The 20,661-nt window shown below is 37.6% G+C and overlaps 2 protein-coding genes across 2 annotated transcripts; both read right to left on the bottom strand.

Annotated features, from left to right (window-relative positions):
- Positions 1-1,044: 1,044 nt before the first annotated feature.
- On the bottom strand, positions 1,045-5,632 carry LOC114142188 (gamma-aminobutyric acid receptor-associated protein-like 1). Its single transcript, XM_028013328.1, has 5 exons — positions 5,445-5,632; positions 3,016-3,105; positions 2,795-2,873; positions 2,525-2,643; positions 1,045-1,541 (listed from the first exon to the last, which is right to left on the bottom strand). Exons 2-5 carry the CDS (start codon positions 3,103-3,105, stop codon positions 1,476-1,478), a joined length of 354 nt encoding a protein of 117 aa, XP_027869129.1. The 5' UTR covers positions 5,445-5,632; the 3' UTR covers positions 1,045-1,475.
- A 1,427-nt stretch (positions 5,633-7,059) lies between these two features.
- Positions 7,060-20,552, bottom strand: arhgef5 (Rho guanine nucleotide exchange factor (GEF) 5). The gene is made up of 15 exons (XM_028009263.1): positions 20,298-20,552; positions 16,972-19,822; positions 15,778-15,823; positions 15,527-15,573; positions 13,714-14,087; positions 12,013-12,173; positions 11,690-11,842; positions 11,473-11,602; positions 11,311-11,385; positions 11,111-11,203; positions 10,150-10,289; positions 9,834-9,977; positions 9,674-9,744; positions 8,229-8,333; positions 7,060-7,737 (listed from the first exon to the last, which is right to left on the bottom strand). The coding sequence occupies exons 2-15, from the start codon at positions 19,742-19,744 to the stop codon at positions 7,595-7,597; spliced, it is 4,455 nt and encodes a 1,484-aa protein (XP_027865064.1). The 5' UTR covers positions 19,745-19,822; positions 20,298-20,552; the 3' UTR covers positions 7,060-7,594.
- Between the last annotated feature and the right edge of the window lie 109 nt (positions 20,553-20,661).

The following is a 20,661-nucleotide window of genomic DNA, read 5'->3' as shown; positions in this document are numbered from 1 at the left end:
TGCTGTTGTTGTAGCAACCATAGAAACCACTCAGGTCTTCTGGTTCTGGTCTGCTCCGCATCCCCAGAATCAAACATGGAGAAGCAACTTTCAGAAAACTGAAAAACAGCTGAAACACAGAGCTCCTTTAAATAAAGGCTAAAAGAAAAAACAATCTTTCCATTTCCTAAATGAAAACATTCTACAGAATCTAGAGCTCTGAATACATTCCTCTATGTATGGAGGGCTATGTGTGCAAACGTGGTCCTTCACATATTGTTTACTGCTTTACCTGATCAGACAGGGATTCACAAAGCATTTAACAAGACAAAAAAACTATTTGGCTATTACTTCTTGAGAATCAGGTGGTGCCTCAGCATGGTAATTTTAATATAAATTGCTCATTTTGTTAATTGTCTTTGGCACTTATTCATAGCCAAACCATACCTATTGCTGGACAACAAAGCCAACAGAAAGACAACCAGTTGGAGGCTGCAAAAGATTTGCAGCCTCCAACTGGTTGAGACTAGAGACTAGTGAGGATGAGGTTCACCTTAAACCCTATAGATACAGAAAGAGCTACAATAAAAGGGTTAAGGTCGAAGCATGTTCATCTCTTAAACTTTTGGCCCAAAGTCCAGGATTTGTGAATCTATTGCAAGATTTTAAAATATTTGAGATTGAGCTATTTTGCAAAAAATCTGCAAAGATTCCTTATAGTGTACAAATATACAAATACAAATATGTTTGAGACGTTCCCCAAAAGTCATTTAGCTGCACTTGCAAAAATAATAAATAAAGCTCCTGAAGAGAAAAGGATTATACTCAGAAACAAATGCATGACACTGATATTTTTATACAAATAGTTATACTCATATGTCTCTTCCTTCCACTTCATTATCCATTATTTTGAGTTTCTATATTATATAAAATCCAGAGAATATCCACTGAAACTTATGAGTAACGACCAACAATGACAATGAGATAAAATGTGAAAAGATAACAGCTGCATGAGTGGTTCCACAAGGCACTGCACCACATTTGATAAAGACACAAAGCGATATGAAGTTTTGAATTTTCTTTATTTTACGCAAAGGAAATTCTGATAATTTACAAAAAACAAAAACAATGCTATTTGCATTAAATACAGGTGACTGAGAAAGATAATGAGAGTTGTCTCAACACATTATTACATTCCCTTCAAAATGCTTTCACTCTTCTAAAACCCTCCCATCCTACCATGAAATAAATCCACATAACTAAAGTGTTTTTAAATGCATCATGCTCAGCTTGAAATACTGTCAAAAGGTAAAACCAAATCCAGAGACCCTTTCTTTTCTTTTTTAAAGTCCTTCTTCCACCTTTAATTGCAGTTACTTGTCAAAGCGAATACAAAGAAGGGGTGCAAAGCTCAAACATTTGTCAACGTTTGCTCCAGTCCCAGTTTGTCTACTCTCATTCTCCCTCTGAGTCCTTTTCCAGTCTTTTGTTTTGCTTCAGGCACCGTACACGCTCTCGTTGCTGTACGTCATGTAAAGAAACAGGTCCTCCTCGTGGTGCTCCTGCAAAACAAGCACAGAATGATGCATTATTAGCATGAAAATTGGTCAAATGGGAATTCTGCAGTCAAACAAGTTGACTGAAACAGGAACAAAGCCAAAGGAGAGCCCATTTCTAGTTAGATTAAAAGATATACAACAATGAGAAAACATTTTAACCTTCCAGACTTTTTCTTTGTCTGTCACATTTAAATGTTTCAGATCACCAAAACTAATTTTGAAAGCATAATTTCATTTAGAAAGAAAAAAAAAACTTTATTGAAACCCCTGCCTGAAACATAGTCACCTTAAATCATGAATTAACTGAATAAAATTAATTTCATAACTTTGAATAATCACTTATTTTGAAATGCTGGGTTCAGTTTTATTAATCCCAGCAGGCCTGTTGAATAAAAAACAGTCTTTGACAACATGAAGGAGGCTAAAAGATCTCAAATAGCCACATGTCACGTCCCAAACCAAAGAAATGTTGGAACAGATTAGAAACAAATTCATCAAAATCTGTCAGTTTAGAAAATGTAAAAATGTCGTTTACAAAAGGTGTAAGAATGGAGTCAACATAACACGTCTCTTATTTTCTACGAAACAACAAAAACTTGCAGCGTCTGATGCTAAATGGCAGTGATCCATGTCAAACGTTTGTTATTCATGAGTGTCAAAGTTACTACATCCCATAGCTGCTGTTCCTCTACGCTGCTTCAGTTCACCTTCTATTGTTGTATTTTAGTGCCGTTTGTGGTCATAGGCAGATATTTTAAAGTTGTGTAAAACATGAACATAGTGAGCATTTTATGCTATTTGTTTTGGTTTAGAAAGTCATTTATTCCTCCTTGTGGGAAAAGCCAGACATTTTTAGTGTTTTGAACTGAGGTATTGTGTGTGCAATCAACATCAATTAAGATTCTGAAAAAGTAGAAGCAGAAATGGCTTTGGATGCATGTCACAAGGAGAATGATCACATGAAACCTAGTTTCAGTCTGAGTTACCTCGTATACAGTTGAGAGCGGACAGCTGGATGGAGGGAGGGAGTTGTTGACAAAGAAGAAGAGCGCATCTTCTGGTCTCAAAGACATACGCTGACGAATCAGAAAGCACAACTGGCCCACTAAAGAGAAAAAAAAAAAGAGGAAGAAGACGGTCAGCGAGGGTCGCAAACGTTTGTTTCGTTTAAAGTGAGAGGAAGTGAAAGAAAAATAACGTCAAAGTCAGCAATGTGGTTTTATTCATGTAGTTTGTGATTTGTGTTCTGCTCTCGCCTGTTAAATCCGACGGCACCAGGTACTTCTTCTTGTCGAGCTCGGGAGCGCGTGACCTCGACGCCCTCTCCACAATGATCTGAAAATTAATGGACACAAATTAGAAAAGCAACTCGCTGTGTTTACTTTTCAATAATAATGAAAATGATACTCCTAACAACTGACATCATCCGTTCGATCAAGATTGAACGGATGCAAAAGTGATTATCAGTTTTACTCACCGGTATCTTGTCAGGATGTTTGGCTCGAACTCTCTCTCCTTCTGCTCTCCTCACCTCCAGCGGTACAGAGCGCTGATATTGACTTCCCATCTAAAATTTAAAATTAAAAAAAGCAGCACAGGAAAAAATGAAGTTCACAACAATGGCTTCAGTTACTGAGCAGACAAGGGAGAAACAGCGTCGTCTGATTTCAGTGAGCTCTGACCGTGAGCGATGCTGCCAAAGTCATTATGAAAGCAGGCAAGCTTTCTGCAGAGGTCACAGCAGATGCAACATTATACAAACTACTGCAAATTATTATATTGCAATAACTCATTTTAGCATGAATTAAATTCATAACTTTATTGGATAGCTGTGGCTTGATCGCTGCTGTGTAATAGTATCAGTTTTATAATACATATTTCCATAACAGACTCGGTTCAGCTCATGGTTGGATCCATTGTATGTAGCTTTTTATTCAAACTGCTTTTTTTTTTTAATGACAGACTTTAAAATTTTGTAATAGAGCATATCTCATATTTCTCATCAAGGAAATGTGCTACTAAAATTAAAATGATATTAGACATTTAGATCTTTTAAGCTGAATTGAAAATACACAGATTAAAGAAATGTTAATGTTAATAAAGGTTAACCAATGTTAGGGCCTATTTGACAAGCCATATTAACATTTTTAATAACTTTACAATGCACTGCAGCACAACAGTGCAAATTATTATGGAAACAGTTATTTAATTAATGCTCTTATTAACAGGCATATTTACATTTATTTAAAATAAATGCTTGGCTAGTATTTTCTGTACTAGATACTTTCAAAGGTGTATTTTATCAAATTTCTAACTTAATTACAGTTAAGAGCAACACCAATAATAACCGTCGTTAAATTAAATGTACTTTAATTTAACAACAGGATCAAATTTGCTGTTTTGCTCAGTAAATTTTAAAGGCCACAAACTGCTCCCAGGTTCTCAAATGAGGATTTGTAGCTTATATATTCATTGTTGGTTAAAAAAAAGAAGAAAAATATACTTGCAAAATAAAAATGATTGTGATTTAATCAAATATAGTATTTAGAAACATTTATTCCAAACTATGTCTTTAATGGCTGCCTCAAAGCCTTTTTGAAATAAACAGCAGTGCTATCTTTCTTTTAGGTTTTACTCCACAGCCGCGCATTTAAAAAGGGGTCAGTTTAAAATGTTGACTCTGCAGTGGGGCATTTCGTACCCACAAGGGGGCACTCCGTACCTATTTGACAACTAAAGCAATTTTCTATTACATCATTAATTCAAAGAATACCTCCCAGAAGGTTTTTTTTTATTCTTGTTAAAATCAAGGTTACAAAATCTGTTAAAAGTTCTCAGATAATATAAAACAGTCAAATTAAGCTGCATGTGAAATCATCAACATTTTTATGACAACTTATGTCCATTATTCAAGTAAGCAAAGAAAAAATATGCTGAAATGCTATGGTCAATTTCAACCATTAAACCTCTATGTTGTCATTTGATCCCTTCTCATTTCCATTTCGTACCCATTTAGCCCGTTGTTTTGTCACTTTATATATAGTTGTAAAGAAGCTGAGATAAATAGTCATGGAAATGCTTAAATTGTATATAGAACTTACTTACAATTTATATTATTTTTTGAAAACTTTGTATAAGACCCTAGTTCGATTTATTTTGGTTCTAAAAATCCAATTTTGACAAGCTGTCTTATAAAAAAAAACTGATTTTGAGCACTAAGAACTCTAAGCAAACCTACTGTGCGTAAATATCACTTACTGGAATCACCCAGCATTGCCTTACATCAGACTGCAAGAAGACTTTAATACATTTAAACGGTTTGTTGTCGAAACGCGAACGAAACGAACTGATGCACGGTCAAAACGAAATGAGCAAAACTGCAGACGTACGTGACCAACACTACATTTACACATAAATATTTAAAGATCCAAATTTGCAGGAGGGATGGACAAAATGCCAATGCAATATGCAGGAAACAGCGGTAAGTGGTGGTAAAAGGGCGAAGTGACCCAGAGACGAATAACAAATTAAAGCAAGGCACAGTTTCCAGTATTTACGCAGATTAGGGACATAAACGTGTATATGTGCCCAGCTGTTAGTCACTTCATAAGTGGGTTCTTATAATGTTGTGGAGAAGATGAAACTGGATTGTGTTTCTGATATGATCGTGAAGTGACGCCACGTCACTCTTAATAACAACAATGAGATCAGATAGCTCGCTTTCTTCATAAAGCTGGCCTACAACACAACCCCAGGCAAACATATCACCGTATATGATTATCTATCACCAAATATCAGACAGTTGGAGGTTAAATCTTAGGGACAAAGTTAGCAAATTATGAAGTTTAAGGTGCTAGCTAGTAACAACCGTGGCTAATAATTTCACAAACATTACTGCTTACGTACCTTTAGGAAACGACCAAAAAAACAAGAATCGCTCAAATCAGTTGAAACACAATTATACTCCAGAGGTATTCTGGGTCGTAAAGTCCCTCAAAACAAGCACTGTGATGACTTAAAGCCACAAAACTGTCATTGCGTACAAGTCAGAACCTGCCTTCAAAGATGTCGACTGCTCTACTTATTCTGCCGAACATAAACAACAAATACGTCAGTGCCCGCCCCTTAAAATAAAATCACCCAATCACAGATGAGATATTTGATTGACACCAATAGATCTCCAGTAGAAGGACAGATGGAGGCGGATTGCTCTGCATTGATTGGTTGGATCTGGTTGCTGGTCTGGAGCGGCTACGTCCCGTTTTCCGTAAGTGGCAGGACGCAGATCCAGTAGGAAATCCTGGAAAGCGAGCCAAGCCGAGCGAGGAACCAAGTTCACAGTCACGCCTAAGGCAGACTACGTGCCTGGCGTGTACCGTTTTTTTTCATTGTGTGAACTGTTCACAATTTGTTCTGACACAGCTCCTGCAGAGCTCATCCAGTTACACTGGAATTCAAAAATTACTCTTTTTCACATTTGGTAAATTTACATATGTTTTGTTGGGATTTTATAATATAAAAAAGGCCTAATGTAAAAGGAAAATGGCATATTATTTACTATTGTACACCAAACTCCCTAAAAAAGTGTTTATCTGGATTCAGCCACTTTTACTATGTCACTCCTCTATAAAATGTTATGCAATCGACTACCTAATTTGTCCCTTTTTCTGAATAGAGTCTACGGTGGCCGACAGGTGCAAATGCGCAGCAAAAGAGAAAACATGCAAACAAAAAAAAAAAACACGCGCACAAAGAGCGATACAGAGAGATACCTTTACTTTCTTTCAAATTTCTTTCTCTGAATCTTGCATCTGGTCCCATAGAAATGAATACTATTTTCTTTGACTCCCCCTAGTGGTCTGGAGCACTTCCGTTTTCAACACTTTTTGTTTGCTGCATTTCATTCGGGGGTGTCTTCTTTTTTGTTTGCGTCTCTCTTTTTGTTTGCTGCATTTTATTCGCTTTTTGCTTGCCGCATTTAATTTGTGCGCGTGTTTTTTTTTTGTTTGCATGTTTTCTCTTTTGCTGCGCATTTGCACCTGTCGGCCACCGTAAGAGTCCACCTCTGCATAATTTAAAGTCTGTATAACTGCAGTCGTATCTTATGTGAAGGCCTCAGAGGTTTGTTAGAGATACTCTTGAGCATGTTCAAGTGTTCGAATGGCCCAGTCAAAGTCCAGACCAAAATTCATTTTAGTTTGACGCAAGACTTGCTGTTCACAGTCATCCAGCTTTAGCTTATTTGCAAAAAATAAAATAAAAAATTGGACGCAGTCTTTAGACGTGCAAAGATAAATCCTCTAATATCTGCTATTTCACACCGCAGCCTGTGGTTCCACAAAAAGTTGACTTGGACAGAAAAATACAAATACTAAAAAAAGTTTTCTAATCTCTGTTGAAAAAATTGAAAACCTTTCAGGTGGTATGAATAGTTTTGGAAAGCACTGTCTCTCAGTCAATAAAAAATAGTGAAAATATTTTATAAATGGTGAAGGCACACAACTCCAAATCAATGCACATCCAGGGATCAGAAGTTTCTTTATTTCATGAATTTATTTAAATGTTTTGTTCAAGCTCTGTACATAGTTGAAGTGTTATTAAGAATGCATACCTGTCTGCTCCCATGCATACATGGATTATTTTTTTTTTTTTACAAAAAACACTTTTATTTCTTTGGTCATCATATACAAACAATTAGTACCTTACCAAAATATTTCTCAAAGAAAGGAAATAAAAAAAACTTAAGATATCTGTGTACACTGAAATCCTCAATGTTAGCAAGGCACTTTGTAATTCAGGTAATCATTGAGAGCATGAATGGGGAATGACTCTCAGGCCTGTTTTTTATCATTATCCCACATAGTGAAACAAGTGGGACCTAATTCTGCACTTAGCTGAATTTTTCCAACTGTTTCTTTAGCCAATGCACTGTCATGAACAGCTAACAAAGAGAAATGTCAAAATAGTTATGGTCCATTTTCAGTAGTAAAATGCACACAGCAGAGAAACTTCCATTCAGCACATCCCTCAACTCATTGCCATTCTTAATTTTGTACTCAGACAGCAGCTTTAGCCTTTGTCAGCGTGAGAGCATCCAACAGGTTGCGCTTCTTGACTTTGTCGTTGCTTATGACTTGCAAATGGGAATTGGGCACCCATCCAAAATGCTGGTCCGACAGTCTAATCCCCTCTATCCAATCTGCAGAGAAAAACAATCTAGTGTGAACAAACTAGCAAAATAATCTCACGTTACAGTTCTGTGAAGAAGCATTTGCTTGTTTATGAAACTCTTCGATTGGGATTAAACACAATGTTTGAGAAGTTGACAAGGCCTCATTACTCATTACCAACCTGTGGCATCAAGAAGTCGCTTAAGTAAAACCTGTCTGACAACTCTAAGTAGGCTAAAAGATCTCCAAAAGCAAATCGAGCCTCATCTTGAGATACAAAACAACTTACAACTGAAGAGGAAATAGAAATGTCCAGAAAGATATTTCCTACATTTTTGACTAAGATCCAAAGTAATTTTCTTAAATTAAATTTGTTTGAATTTCTGAGAAATTAAAACGTGGAAAAAACAGAAGAAATCTGAAGTTGACCAAATACTTTTTCACAGCACCGTATGCACATATCTTTTCAATCCTAAGAAATGCAATTCATCAACATGGGGAAAGAAAGCAATTGTCTTACTGTCTCCGCTGTCTTTGTGAACCAGAATAATGTCTGCTTTTTCTACAGACATCTCATCCGGCTGCTGAGCAATGTAAGCTCTGATACACTGCATCTGTGCTAAATCTGGAGGAAGAGCAAATAAATAATGTTAAATAACTTAATAATTGGGGACAAGATTACAATGAATAACCATGTTTAATTAAAATTGGTCTGTTTTTTTTTTCTTGTTTTTGTATTTACGTTTTATGACCTCATACTACTGCATAATGAGAAAGCAGCAGAATCTACACCTTAACACATCCAGTTTTACTCAACTAACAGACTATTTTAATTATCAGGAAAGCTTACACAAAAGATCCAGGGCTCTCATAGTTTATTTCACTGTGATACCTAACAGGTAAAAAGATAAATGGAAATCTCCATTTGGGACAAAAATACTATGTTTCACAGTATTATTAGCATCTGCACAATTTTAGAATTGCTCCATTGATTTATTTAATTGTTTTGCTTCCATCTTTTTATTTTCTTTACTTAGTTTAACTCTACCCACAGTATATTACACAACCTGGGCAAAAGTGAATCCCAGTTATCCCTCTGTATTTTTGCTACACTACATACAACATACGGTTGGTTACTAATGAACTCCCCTCTGGGCAAAGTGCAAATTACTGACACCAACACTCATGAAAAATGGGTGTACCACATACAATGAGCAACTGTTTATCCACTAGAGGGCAGCAAAATGCAATGTCAGTTATACTGACTGAAGCAAAAGTTTGGATATTAAATGGCATAATCCATGTTATTACATAAGCACTATTAGTTATTATTATTCTCAATTAAAGTAATGCACAATCTAAGAGGCTTAATTGGTTGAATGTAAATATTTTTAGTTGATGAAGATACCAGTGGGTCCTTTTGTGTTTGTCAGTAGATTTTATGCCTCTTTTACAATTGGTATCAGCCTGAAAAGGGGGAAGGGACGGGGTTCTTTACATCACACGTTTCTATATTAATTCATTGTATTTACATTATGATTCATATCGAATATTCTGAAATCACATTTGAAAATCCAAAATGTTTATTCAATTCTCATAAAAATGTACTACTTCATACATCTCATTAAATTGGAATATGTGATCCAGTGAGGCTTGTTTGTCTAATTAAAAGTACCTTTTGGAAATAACATCCTTCCTGATATTAAACGAACAAATCTCTACTAAAAATGTTTTATATATTGATCTAATCCCCTAAGAAATCAGTTACTGTGTTTTCATTAGCTGTCAGAAAACAAAATCATTCAAATTAGCAGAATAAAAGGCTTGAAAGTATTAATCTGCATGTAATCAATCTATAAAATCTGCTACAGTTAGTGGACTGAGTTTCTGAAATACATAAACTTTTCAAATCTATTGAGATGTACCTGTAATTGAGGCATAAATGCAGTTGTGGATAAAACTTACTTTCTGCAGTAGAAAAATCAACTACAGGACAACTCCTGGAGAGGGCAGATATCCAGCGTAGCTTATCACTCCTGATTGGGAAAATGTAGTGAATAATGCATAAATTATCAAACTTTAATGGTGTGGAAACCAAACAGATATCCTCTGTGCAATCTTTTACTTTGTCTCAGTTCTTAGCAGCAGGGAATTCTGTGATAAGTGTAAGCGGAAGCTGTTCTTCTGCAGAGTCAGGATTTTGACACGGAAGTCTTCTGTACGCAGTTCCTCCACAGGACAGTGATCAATGACGGTAAACTTTCCCCCTCTGCGAAAGGCACACAGCAAAAATCACATAAGTAAGGCAGTGGAAGAGAAACGACGTGAACAACTAAACACATGATGAACACAGGCAGCAGATATGAGGATAACAGGCTACAGTAGATGGTGATGGTGATCAAATTTGATGACAACACAAAATTATCTGTTGGCTGACTCACTCTTTTTGTATTGATACTAGCAGGTAGTCATTGAAGAGATGTAAGTAAATGGTTCTCTCTGCTTGCTTTAGAGAGTCCATCAGTTGAGTGATGGAACCTTCTTTCACCAGCCGCCGTTTTTGACTGATGAGAGGAAGAGTCTGAAACATAACCAGGAAACAAAGACAATTAGTTTGCCACTAATAGGGTCCTAATTTAAGTTAGTCGGATGTTATGTGAATTTGCAAAGTATTCATAATGTGTGGCTTGATGCTTCAAAATAAAACCTTTTTATGACAAACTGGACCAAGCAAGAAAAACATGTTCAACAACAACTGAGGAATTTGTCTAGCAGACGTACTAAGTGCGGTAATCTTTTCTCATGTTAAGTTGCTAACTAGCAAATAAAGTTGAACTCCCAGAAAAAGTAATGTAGTTTTCAATGAATTTGCTACAAATGCATCCTGTATTCTATAAAAAGACATTTTGTAGACATATTATTTTGCAAATAATAAAAAATGTATTCACTACTATTTGTTTGTATATATTATTAACTATTCATTCAGGGTTAAATTCCAATAACATTTGCTAGTTTATTTTTGTAACAAATTCTAGCTAAATATCTTGATTCAAATTTAACCACCATTATCATTTGTCGTCCCACCTGTCCAGCAGAGAATGACAAGGTTAATTAGTTTTTTGTTATTTTGTGTTATGAAGGAATAAATCAAATTTGTAAAAAAAAAAAAAAAAGAGGTGTTGGAAGACTTTTGATTAATATGTAGTTAATAAAAAGTAAACTGGTTGGAATTTAATACATTTAACTGAACATATTTTAGCTGTTTAACATGCGTATTTTCAATCAGAAATACTACAATATAAAAATAGGCACCAAAACTCATGTGAAGACACTTCACCTTAAGCTTCTCATAGATCTGTCTATGGGTTTATAAATGTAAAAGCTGAGTAAATGGTTGCTCACCTTGCAATCCACAAATTCCACTTTTCCACTTAGCGATACCAAAGACTCGATGGTTTTCATTTCAGCGATGCTGTCGTTGCTCTCTTGAATGATCTAAAACAGAAAGAAAAAACAAGGACGTTTGCACTTTTACTTCCTAAAGTTAAATGCAGCAACTATTAACTGTGTAAAGATACTGTGAAGGCAGGGAGGTTTTGTACCCTTTCCAAAAGTTTCAAAGCTTTGATGGTGTTTTCTGCTTCCACTGTTCCAGGGGTTGTTCTTTTTACAATATTCTACACAGAAAAGACATGTGGATCAGGTAAAAAAAAAGGTAAAATATTTGGATTAAATGTGCCAAATAATCACTGGTGTTTGTTTACCTGGACCAGCAGCTTAATTCTGGTGATCCTTTGGAACGGAAGCACCAAGAAGGAACGGAGAGGGAGCCTCTGACAAACATGACTCTTCTCCAAGTTGTCCACAATCCGCTTGAAGTGAGGATTGTCATTCCTAAACGCAGCACAGAAAAAATATCATTAGTTAGATTTTATGGGATATCTATCTCGAAAAGAAGAAATTAAAAGCCAAACTTTTTACATGAGTCTTTGGTATGTGGCATCCTGATATGACTGGTTGGTGAGGTAGGGCACATAAACCTTTCTGAAGCGTCGACATTGCTGAGCAATAATGTCACACACTGTAAAGTGCAAAACATCAGATTCCACACGCTCTTCCAGCTTTGCTAAAAATCTGAAAAGGACATTATAAAGAAACAACCTTTATGCTCTCATAATATTTTTTCTCACCAACAAGCGGGGGTTACACAATCAATATTATGCACACCTCATCATTGAATGCACCATTTAACAAGCATAGATGGATGGAAAATTTGATTGACAACATTGTTCAAAAAGTCCAACCTGTGGCTGATGACCCGAACTTCAGTCAGACGGGAGAACAGCCAGTTCTTGTCCTGAGTTGTCAGCAGCTTCTCTAGCTCTTTATTCTTGACAAAATTTCCAACAACAATGTCCAAACTTCTGCAGTAGGAGGCCTCTGAGGTCAAAACTTCAAATCTCACCTTGTATGCAAAAATAAAATAAAACAGGGGAAAACATGGAACTGATTACAAGAAGTAAATGATTGCTTGTATTTATATAGCTGAAATGACTAATCAACCTTCTTTTTTTTAAAATATGTACTGGTAAAAGCTGATGCAATCAAAGAAATGCAACTCCAAGTAATGCAGTGAAATTTTCTAGCACAGCTAATAAAACAGTGGATCAGTTGAGGGGTTATTCTGCAATGTGGCAAGCCAGTATGATTTGTGTGAAATCAGGAGTTTGAGGTGTGGTGCAACAAGTATGAACAAGCACAAGGAAATGAATCCTAAAAAGAAAAGAAGCAGAGTCTCCAATTACTGCCAGAGCACAAAAGCATATTAGAGTGGGAAAAATAGATAAATAAACAGCAGGGAGTAAAACAAATCAATCATATTACTATTAATACATTACGTTTTCCCAAGAACAATGTTCTTTTTGAAAACATAATGTTACTTTCATCTAAATGACGTGTAGATCTGGTTGAAAAGGTTAAGTTTGGATAGGACATACAGAGGCATCTAAAGAAATGACAGTTTTGCAGATGTTTCTTATTTTATTTCAGTAATTTGATTCAAAAGGTGAAATATAAAGATTAAATTGGCTTTCTGCAACACCAGTTAATTTGCAGTATTCCCTGTGACTGTGTAAGATACAGCATGTAATATATTTCTATGTATACATGTGATATGGATACTTATGTGTCTGGATTAGAAAACTGTTATTTTCATTGACTTTTTGTAATATTCTGTTACATTTCTTCATTAGCGATGATGCACAGTCATTAATCAGACAAAAATATACAGTTGAAATATTTAACTGTGTGTATTGATAAATTAGTGACTATTTTAATAGAATTACAAAAAATAGTCCCCATAGTATTTTTATAAACAAAACCGAACATCAATTATTTGAATTGCGAGAAAATAAAAATTTTGAGAAATCAGCTTACTATTTTGAAAGAGGTCATTCTAATGTCAAAAATAAAGTTTAGTTTTTGTAATCATAAAATTTAGCTGACCAACTGAAGAGGGCAGGAGAGAAAAATAAGCTTTCTAAGTTAAAGTCCAATGATCAGACGGTAATTTAATTGTTGAAAGGCAGCTGCTGTATGAGTTAGAAAACTCACATTTTAAACATTTGTCTGGTTTGAATAATGAACATGACTTGTGAGTCTCAAGAGTCTTTATGAAAAAATGAGAGAGGCTGTTTGGAGTTTCCAGTTTCTTGAGTCAGTGGTTTCTAGTAAATTTCCAGAGATTGAAGAGCAGATTATTGTTTGCTAATACAATTCTTGAACAAGTCCAGATAAAATGTTCACATGCTAAAGAGAATGAAGGGAAAATTAAAGATTATTAGAAACTATCTTCCTAAATGTTGTGAAACATTTAGGGAGACTCATTAGACTAAAACAACGTCAAACTCAAGAGAATCAGAATTAAGAACTATTATCTGCTCTACACAAACAGACATGAACCATCAAATATGGACCATGTTTCTAATGTGTGGTTAGATATTTACCTCCTGTAGTCGCCTCTGATCTTCTGTGAGCTTCTCCAGCTCAGGGTTGTTACAGACGTTGGGCAGATCCCGCCAAAGTAAGGACGACTGCGTGAGTGAGAAGGACAGACTTGGAGAGGAGGCCCTGCGTTCGCTCTGCGATCGATCCGGAAGAGACAAGGTTTGGGCATTGGCGTGACCACATATTGACTGGGACAGGGAATGAGGGTGTAGGCTAGCCGGTAAAGGAGGAAGCGGTCTGCGAGCGGGTGGAGGTGAAGGTAAGGGGGAGCGACTGTTTCCCTCGCCCACTATCAGGGTGTCGGAGCGAGACTGACGCAGAATCTCAATGTTCTGAGACTCCTCATTGTACTGCTGATAGAGTTGAGGACGATCTGAAGGAAAGAGGGGAGACGTTAGACTGACATAGACAGACACTGATATGCTGAAAGTTATTCAGCAATTTAGCAAATTTAAAGTAACCTTTAAGTTAACCAACTTGATTCCTCTGACTTGAATTAGAAAACAGTGACAGTCCAAAAACAGTCCAATAGTGACAAATGTCCTACTTTCGTCTCCCCCACAATATACCTTTATACACATAATTTATCGAAGATATTGGAAAGAGATCATTTGCTTTAGACTAGTCTATACACAGTTTTTCTATCTTGCCTGTCTATATCTAAAGTTTACCTAATTCCGAAAAAAATAATTGAAATTGACCTTTCCTGAGTTTTCACAACTATAATAAAGGTTTTTGAAATCTCAAGTTGTGTCTTGTATAAACAAAATGGAAGCATGTTTTTTGGTTTGTTTGTTTGTTTTTGACTCAAGGGGCAGCCCAGGGTAGAGAGACAAATAGCCAAAATAAAAATACACCACAACAAATAATGCTTGCAAAGGTTGAACTAGACTCCTGAGAATCTATGGAGAGTGGACAAATGGACTGACCAACCTCAAAGACTTATAATAAAAGCACTTTAATAAAAAGAAAAACCACTGGAGATATGCAAAAAGATTATGGGTTACTATGTGAAGTGCTATAATTCTAGGAAACGCTTCTGAGAAAGGTAGAAATCATTTTCAACATGACTTTTAAAAGAAAAAAAAAGAAACTCCTCAACATTATTTTTGTGTCTTTTGGGAGTTGTCTGTGTCATTCACACTTAGATACAAACTTATTGGTTGAATAAAAAATATTGAAAAATATAGAAATCTAAATCTATGAGATCTGGAAATACTTTAAGACCAAACTGTAAGCGTTACAAAGTCAGAGAACTCTTTTACTCCTACATATTGGAATGCAAAGTCACAGCCACAGATGAACATTTGCAGAAACCTGCAGAGGCTTGCACAAACTCATTTATATACAGATCAAGCACAAACGCATTCTCGCATGAACCATGTGAGCCAGTAGACAGCAAACTGCTTCCATGTCAAATCGCTTACATCAGTTTATGAAGCTGTGTGACCTAAACAGTAAACTGACACACATTTGCCTTTGCAAGTGAAAATTTCACACTGACGTGAAGTGATTAAGTGATAAACACTCTGGGTTTGGATTTACACAGAAATGAGTCACACTGTCTGAGGGGAAATGCATAACTATGTCATGGTTTCCGTCCATGCAGCCAGATCTGATGTGATCTTCAGACCTGTCACGTCCCCTGCAATTTACTGTTATCCTAAATTTACTCTATGAATGCTTGACTGACAGAAAATAAACTTTGAAAGTAATTACAGACCTAAGCGATATTTTATACATTGTGCTAGACTTATTTTAAAAGTGAATAATATGAGTAAACGCAATCAAAGCTAAAACTCAAATACTCACTGTAAAAACTTTTCCTATTCCGTCTTCCGACGGAGTTTAAAGCATTCCTGTAAGTGAAAGGAAGTAAAGGAAAACATGTTAATTCAGCGCATTTGTAAACCTCAGTTATAACAAAACAAACTCAAGGCTTCAGAGATAATTCATGCTAGACTAAAATGATGAATAACTAAAGTTGTTCAATGACTAGTACATTGCTTATATTTTTTGACACAAATATATTTTAAGAATCATTTAAATGTTGCTAAACTCACCTTAGTTCTGCCTCTCCGCAGCTTTGGCTGTGAAAATCATTATCATCTAGAATAAGAAAGTATACATTTGTAGTGGGATTATAAAGTAACATTTTAAATAATTTAAGACTGTTTCTAAAATCAAAATGCATAAAACTTGCAATAAATATGAAAAAAGTGAAAATAAATTTGATTAAATATAGATTTAGTTGTTTCCAGAGCTCATGCTACTCTTGTCTCTGAAAGGATCGCTGATGATTGCTCCCTTTTAAATCACACCTGTGGTTTTCCCCCACCTCTTGTAATTTCAACTGACTGTAATTACAACTATGTGACACAGTTTCCTATTCTGGTAAACACTCAAGCTCTACGTAGTTCTGGTCCTTTGACAATGACAAGATGCAGACAACAGCTTCAAGATTATGATTGCCATAAAAGAAAGTGAATGTCATTCAGACTAGAAAACAGAAGAAGCAATAAGAAGATTAGGAGATGACAATGTGCATAGTGTTCATTTGAAATTTGGATTAGGGTTTGCGTTGCGCAAGCAGTCATGCCTAAGAAATGACAAGAAATAAGAAGTGATTCTGGAGCTTTCTAAAATGATTAATGGATTGGAGTAGATGTTTCTAGTTTTCCCCAGTCGGTATTCTGGTTTACCTGAGGAAGAAAATATTCTCGTTCTGCGATCTCTTCCAACACCTTCTTCTCCGTCCATGTCAACATGCTCTCTGTTTCGTCTCTCTTTGGTCTTACGGATCCCCATTCTTCGTAAGCAAATTTCAGGACCGGAATCTTGAAAACTGCAGGAGCTCTTCAAGGTCTCCTCTCTTATATCCACTATCTTGTCTCCTTGTCTTTCTTCTACTCTTTGCCCATTTTCATCTGGCACCTCCTGGTTCTCACCTTCTCCAGGAAGAGTCAGGAGGTCAGATTCAGATTTATAACTAAGAATGGGACAGCTTCTAGGCTTGTAGAGAAAGCCTAGAAGCTTACTCTACAAGCTCACACTTAGATACATATCCGTCTCTGCCTGTTTCTTCAGCTGCTTCTTCTAACTCAGCTAAATCTACCTTCCCGGCTTCTGTACTTTGCTCCAAAATGTCATCTTCCTTCTCAATAGCGTTAAACAGTGTGTGTGTGTGTGTGTGTGTGTTACAACATGCATAACTGTAAACTGGTCAGCATGCTTGTTGCTTTGGGTCTGCCGCATACCTTTAAAATCAAAGTTGTCCTCATCCTCATCGTCTTCCTCCAGATCTGGCTCTGATTGTTGATCATCTGTTGTCAGAGTCACAACAGGCAAGTTCACACTCCTGCGCTCAGCCTCTTCCTGATGCTCATCATTCACAGTCTGCTTGACATGCTGGTTTTCTTCTGCCCCCGAATTTGGTTCATCCTCTGTCTGTTCACCAGAGTGTCCCAGGATCTCACGAACTATACTTGTGGCCCATTTAAGGTGAGGGGCATCAGAACGCCGCTTGGTTCGCTCAGGATCCATTAATATCCCGCTCCTTCGGAGGCGAATGACCTCCACCTCCTCTGGACTCATTGCTTCAGTGGCTATCTCATTCAGGAAAGGTTGAATTTGTTCTAAGGTGCTGCAATGAGGAAGATCACCACAAGATGTTTGATCCTCTTTTCTGTTATTCTTGTCTCTCCATTGTTCTAGGAGCCTTTCGGTCTTTGAGTCTCTTTTCTTTATCCCCATATCAGTGGGCAGTGCCTCCTTTCTCATTATCTCTTCAACTTCTTTGTCTTGAAGGTCCACAGGTGCTGCATAGCCATCTCCACTGGGGTCTCCTGAAGCAAGGCTCTCTCCCCTTGGTGTGTTTAGTTGCTGATTCCTTCTGCTTGGTGTCGGGTGGTGCTGAGGTTTATGTGTATCCTCATCACTTCTCCATTGATGATCTTCTATATTTGTGTCATATATTTCCACCCCTCCCTCTTCATCTTGTGACAGTGACACCTCATGGGTTTCTGACCGGGAAACAGTTTGCCCAACTGCACAGAAGATCAACTTATTTTCTCTCCCTTGTTGCTCTGCATTAATCACTTCCTCATTCCCTGCTGACGAGTCCTCTTCTCTTTTGTTTGAGTTTCTAGGTTCACTAAATTTCTCCCTCCTCCTAAATCTCTGCTCCATCTCATGCCCATTATCTACCCCACTGGACAGAAACACATTGCTGGACTCTGAAGACAGCATTCTGTCTCTGTTTGGATTGCAGCTGTTGACACTCCCTCCTCTACTCCCAGAACAGCTCCCACCTTCTTCCTCTGTGCCACTAGTGCTGTTTAACAAATTTTCTCCCTGAATATCCGTCCTCCAGCTTCCCTCAGTCACTCTACCACTGTTGGACAGCGGCTCCTTGTCTTCACTAAAACTATCTCTCCAGACTTCCTCCTCCTCAAATTCATCTACACTCAACCCCTCAGAGTCCTCGTTGCGTCCTCTTATTTCTAAATGCCTTTCTCTACTCTGGGTCATGTTCCTCTCATCAGGATTCCCTTGTAATTGCCACACATCTCTTTCCCCTTCTTCCTGTGACTTTATTTCCTTTTCGTCTATTCTCCTCCCCTCTTTTTGCCTTGGTTGTGATATGCCCCTTTGTGGTTCTAACCACATCCGTGTCTTGTCTGAACCGCAAGATATGCTTTCATTTCTGTCAAACCTCTCGCCTCCTACAATTTGCCTTTGTCTTTTCTCACCCATTTGCCCTGGATCTATTTGGGGTTCTTTTCCAACACTGCCTTCTCTTGTTTGTTCTCTCTCAGACTCTCTTATGTACCTCATGTCACTACCCCCCTGGCTTCTCCACTCTCCACTGCTTTGGCCTCGTGGTGTTACTCGAGGAGAAGAATCACTCAAGGATCTGTTGCTTATGCCTTCCCTTCCATCTTCCTGCCTTTTTCTTCTCTCTCTGTCTCGTCTCTCACTTCTATATTGATCATCCTCCCTACTGCCATCACTTCTGATCATTTGCCTTGTTTCCCACTCTCTGTCTGCTGGTCTCATTTCTGTTCTGACATCTCTGTCCCTGTCCCAGTAATCCTTTTCTTTCCTCTTATGTCTTTCTTCATTATATCTCTCCTGGTTTCCACCTCGATCCTTTCCCCGTGCTCTTCTGCTCCTGTAGAACACCTCATTCCTGCTGAAAGGGGTCCTCTGCTCTATCTTTTTGTCCCTCATTTTTTCCCTTTTCTCCAACTCTCTCGCATCAATATCTCCTTCATTCCTGGCATCTTTCCTTGCTGTTTTCTCTATCCTTTCTGTGTACATCTTTCTTTCTGGTCTCATTTGTGGAGAACACCTTTCAGAATCCTTTGTATCCATGACAGCTCTGTACTGTTCTCTTTTTCTACCAGCATCCCTATCTCTCCTATCCCATGAATCATCCACTTCTACTTTCCTGTCTTGAAACTCAACACCAGATACTTTATATCTTTCTCTCTTTTGTGTTCTGATATCTTCTGGTGGACTTCTTCCCTCTTCTATTGCCCTTCTTTGGATCTCCACTCTTTCTCTGTCCTGGCGCATATATCGTTCCATTTCCCAGTCCTCCATCTGTTCTCTTCTGGGTCTATCCCTCTGCCTCATTTCTCCTTCTGCCATCTTTCTTGTGATAGGATCTCTGTCTCCTTTTCTCTCTCTGGGAAATGTATCACATTTCTTTGTCCCTGTTTTTACATCTGGCTCAGTCTGAGTCCTCTCTACATTTGACAGCACCCTGCATTGTTTGTCTCTGCCATCGGCTTGCCTTCGTTCTCCGTCTCTCCACTCTTTTTCTCCATCTCTGACATGGGGAGGTCTGTCTCTGTCCATCGATCGCTCCAGGCCGACCATTTCTTTATCCCTCATTTTCTGAGTTTCGCTCTCCTTCCTCCTGTTTTGTTTTTGATTGTTGTTTCCTCGATGGAAGATGCCTCTCATTCCTGACAGAGGACTTAGATCCCGAGAGACCTTTCCACTAGGGAGAAGTTTGTCCATCGTTGTTAGGTTAGAAATTGTGTCACCGGTGTTAAAGATGGCTGTTTTTGGTCTCCATTGCACCAAAATGTGAAGAGCCTAGAACAAGGTAGTAGTTGTCAGTTAATTTATTACAATTTGCATTACTACTGCAGATTAAATGCCTAGGTACAGGTCAAGTCAAGAACATACATAAGTACTTAAAATCCTTAGAAATTGCTTTTCAGTCCACTGAAATGTTGCTTTAATTTGGTTACTGTTTAAACAACATAAAATGCTGCATTCTTATTTTCTTTAACTTTCTGCACTTCTACTTGAAGTTAAAAATCATTTGACAATCAACTTAAACGAGAATGTAAGAAGTGAGAGGGAGGACAGCCTTTAACAGTTCAGTAAGAATGCAACACGGACCTGCAAAAAATGCAGCATACCACAAGAAGCCTTTCAGAGAGCAGAGGCCCATGACACACAGGCAAGGCATGTAGTCCTCAAACTAAGGGTGAATTAGGTTTCAAATCGGGCTTCAAATTAGAGACACTTTACAGAGGTAAAGAACTACATTAGAGTTACTCACCTGAAGGTGTGCCTTAGGGAGATGTGGTCTATCCCCTCTACTCCAGTTCAGCTCAAAAGCACTGGATTGCACAACATATTAATTCCTTGCGCTGACATTATCCGGGTGACAGAGCAAATGGCAAACTTGTTTTTCCAAATACGCCTGAACAACTTTTTAGTCTCCTTTTTGTTTCCTCCTCACTTGTTTTTACTCTTCTGAAAGGTTCATGTTTACGCCCGAATTCTCCTTGCTTTTTCCCTCTTGCTGCCTCTCTTTGTCTCTCCCCCCCACTTCTCCTCCTTCCTCAAATTCCCAAACAAGTCTCAACAGATTGACACTTATCTCTTCCCTCCTCTTTGCCTCTGTCCCGTCCTTACAGTTG

This window comes from Xiphophorus couchianus, chromosome 3, assembly GCF_001444195.1.
Source record: "Xiphophorus couchianus chromosome 3, X_couchianus-1.0, whole genome shotgun sequence".
NCBI lineage: Eukaryota > Metazoa > Chordata > Actinopteri > Cyprinodontiformes > Poeciliidae > Xiphophorus > Xiphophorus couchianus.
Note: the sequence above shows the minus strand (reverse complement) of the source record. Positions and strands in the feature narration are given on the sequence as shown.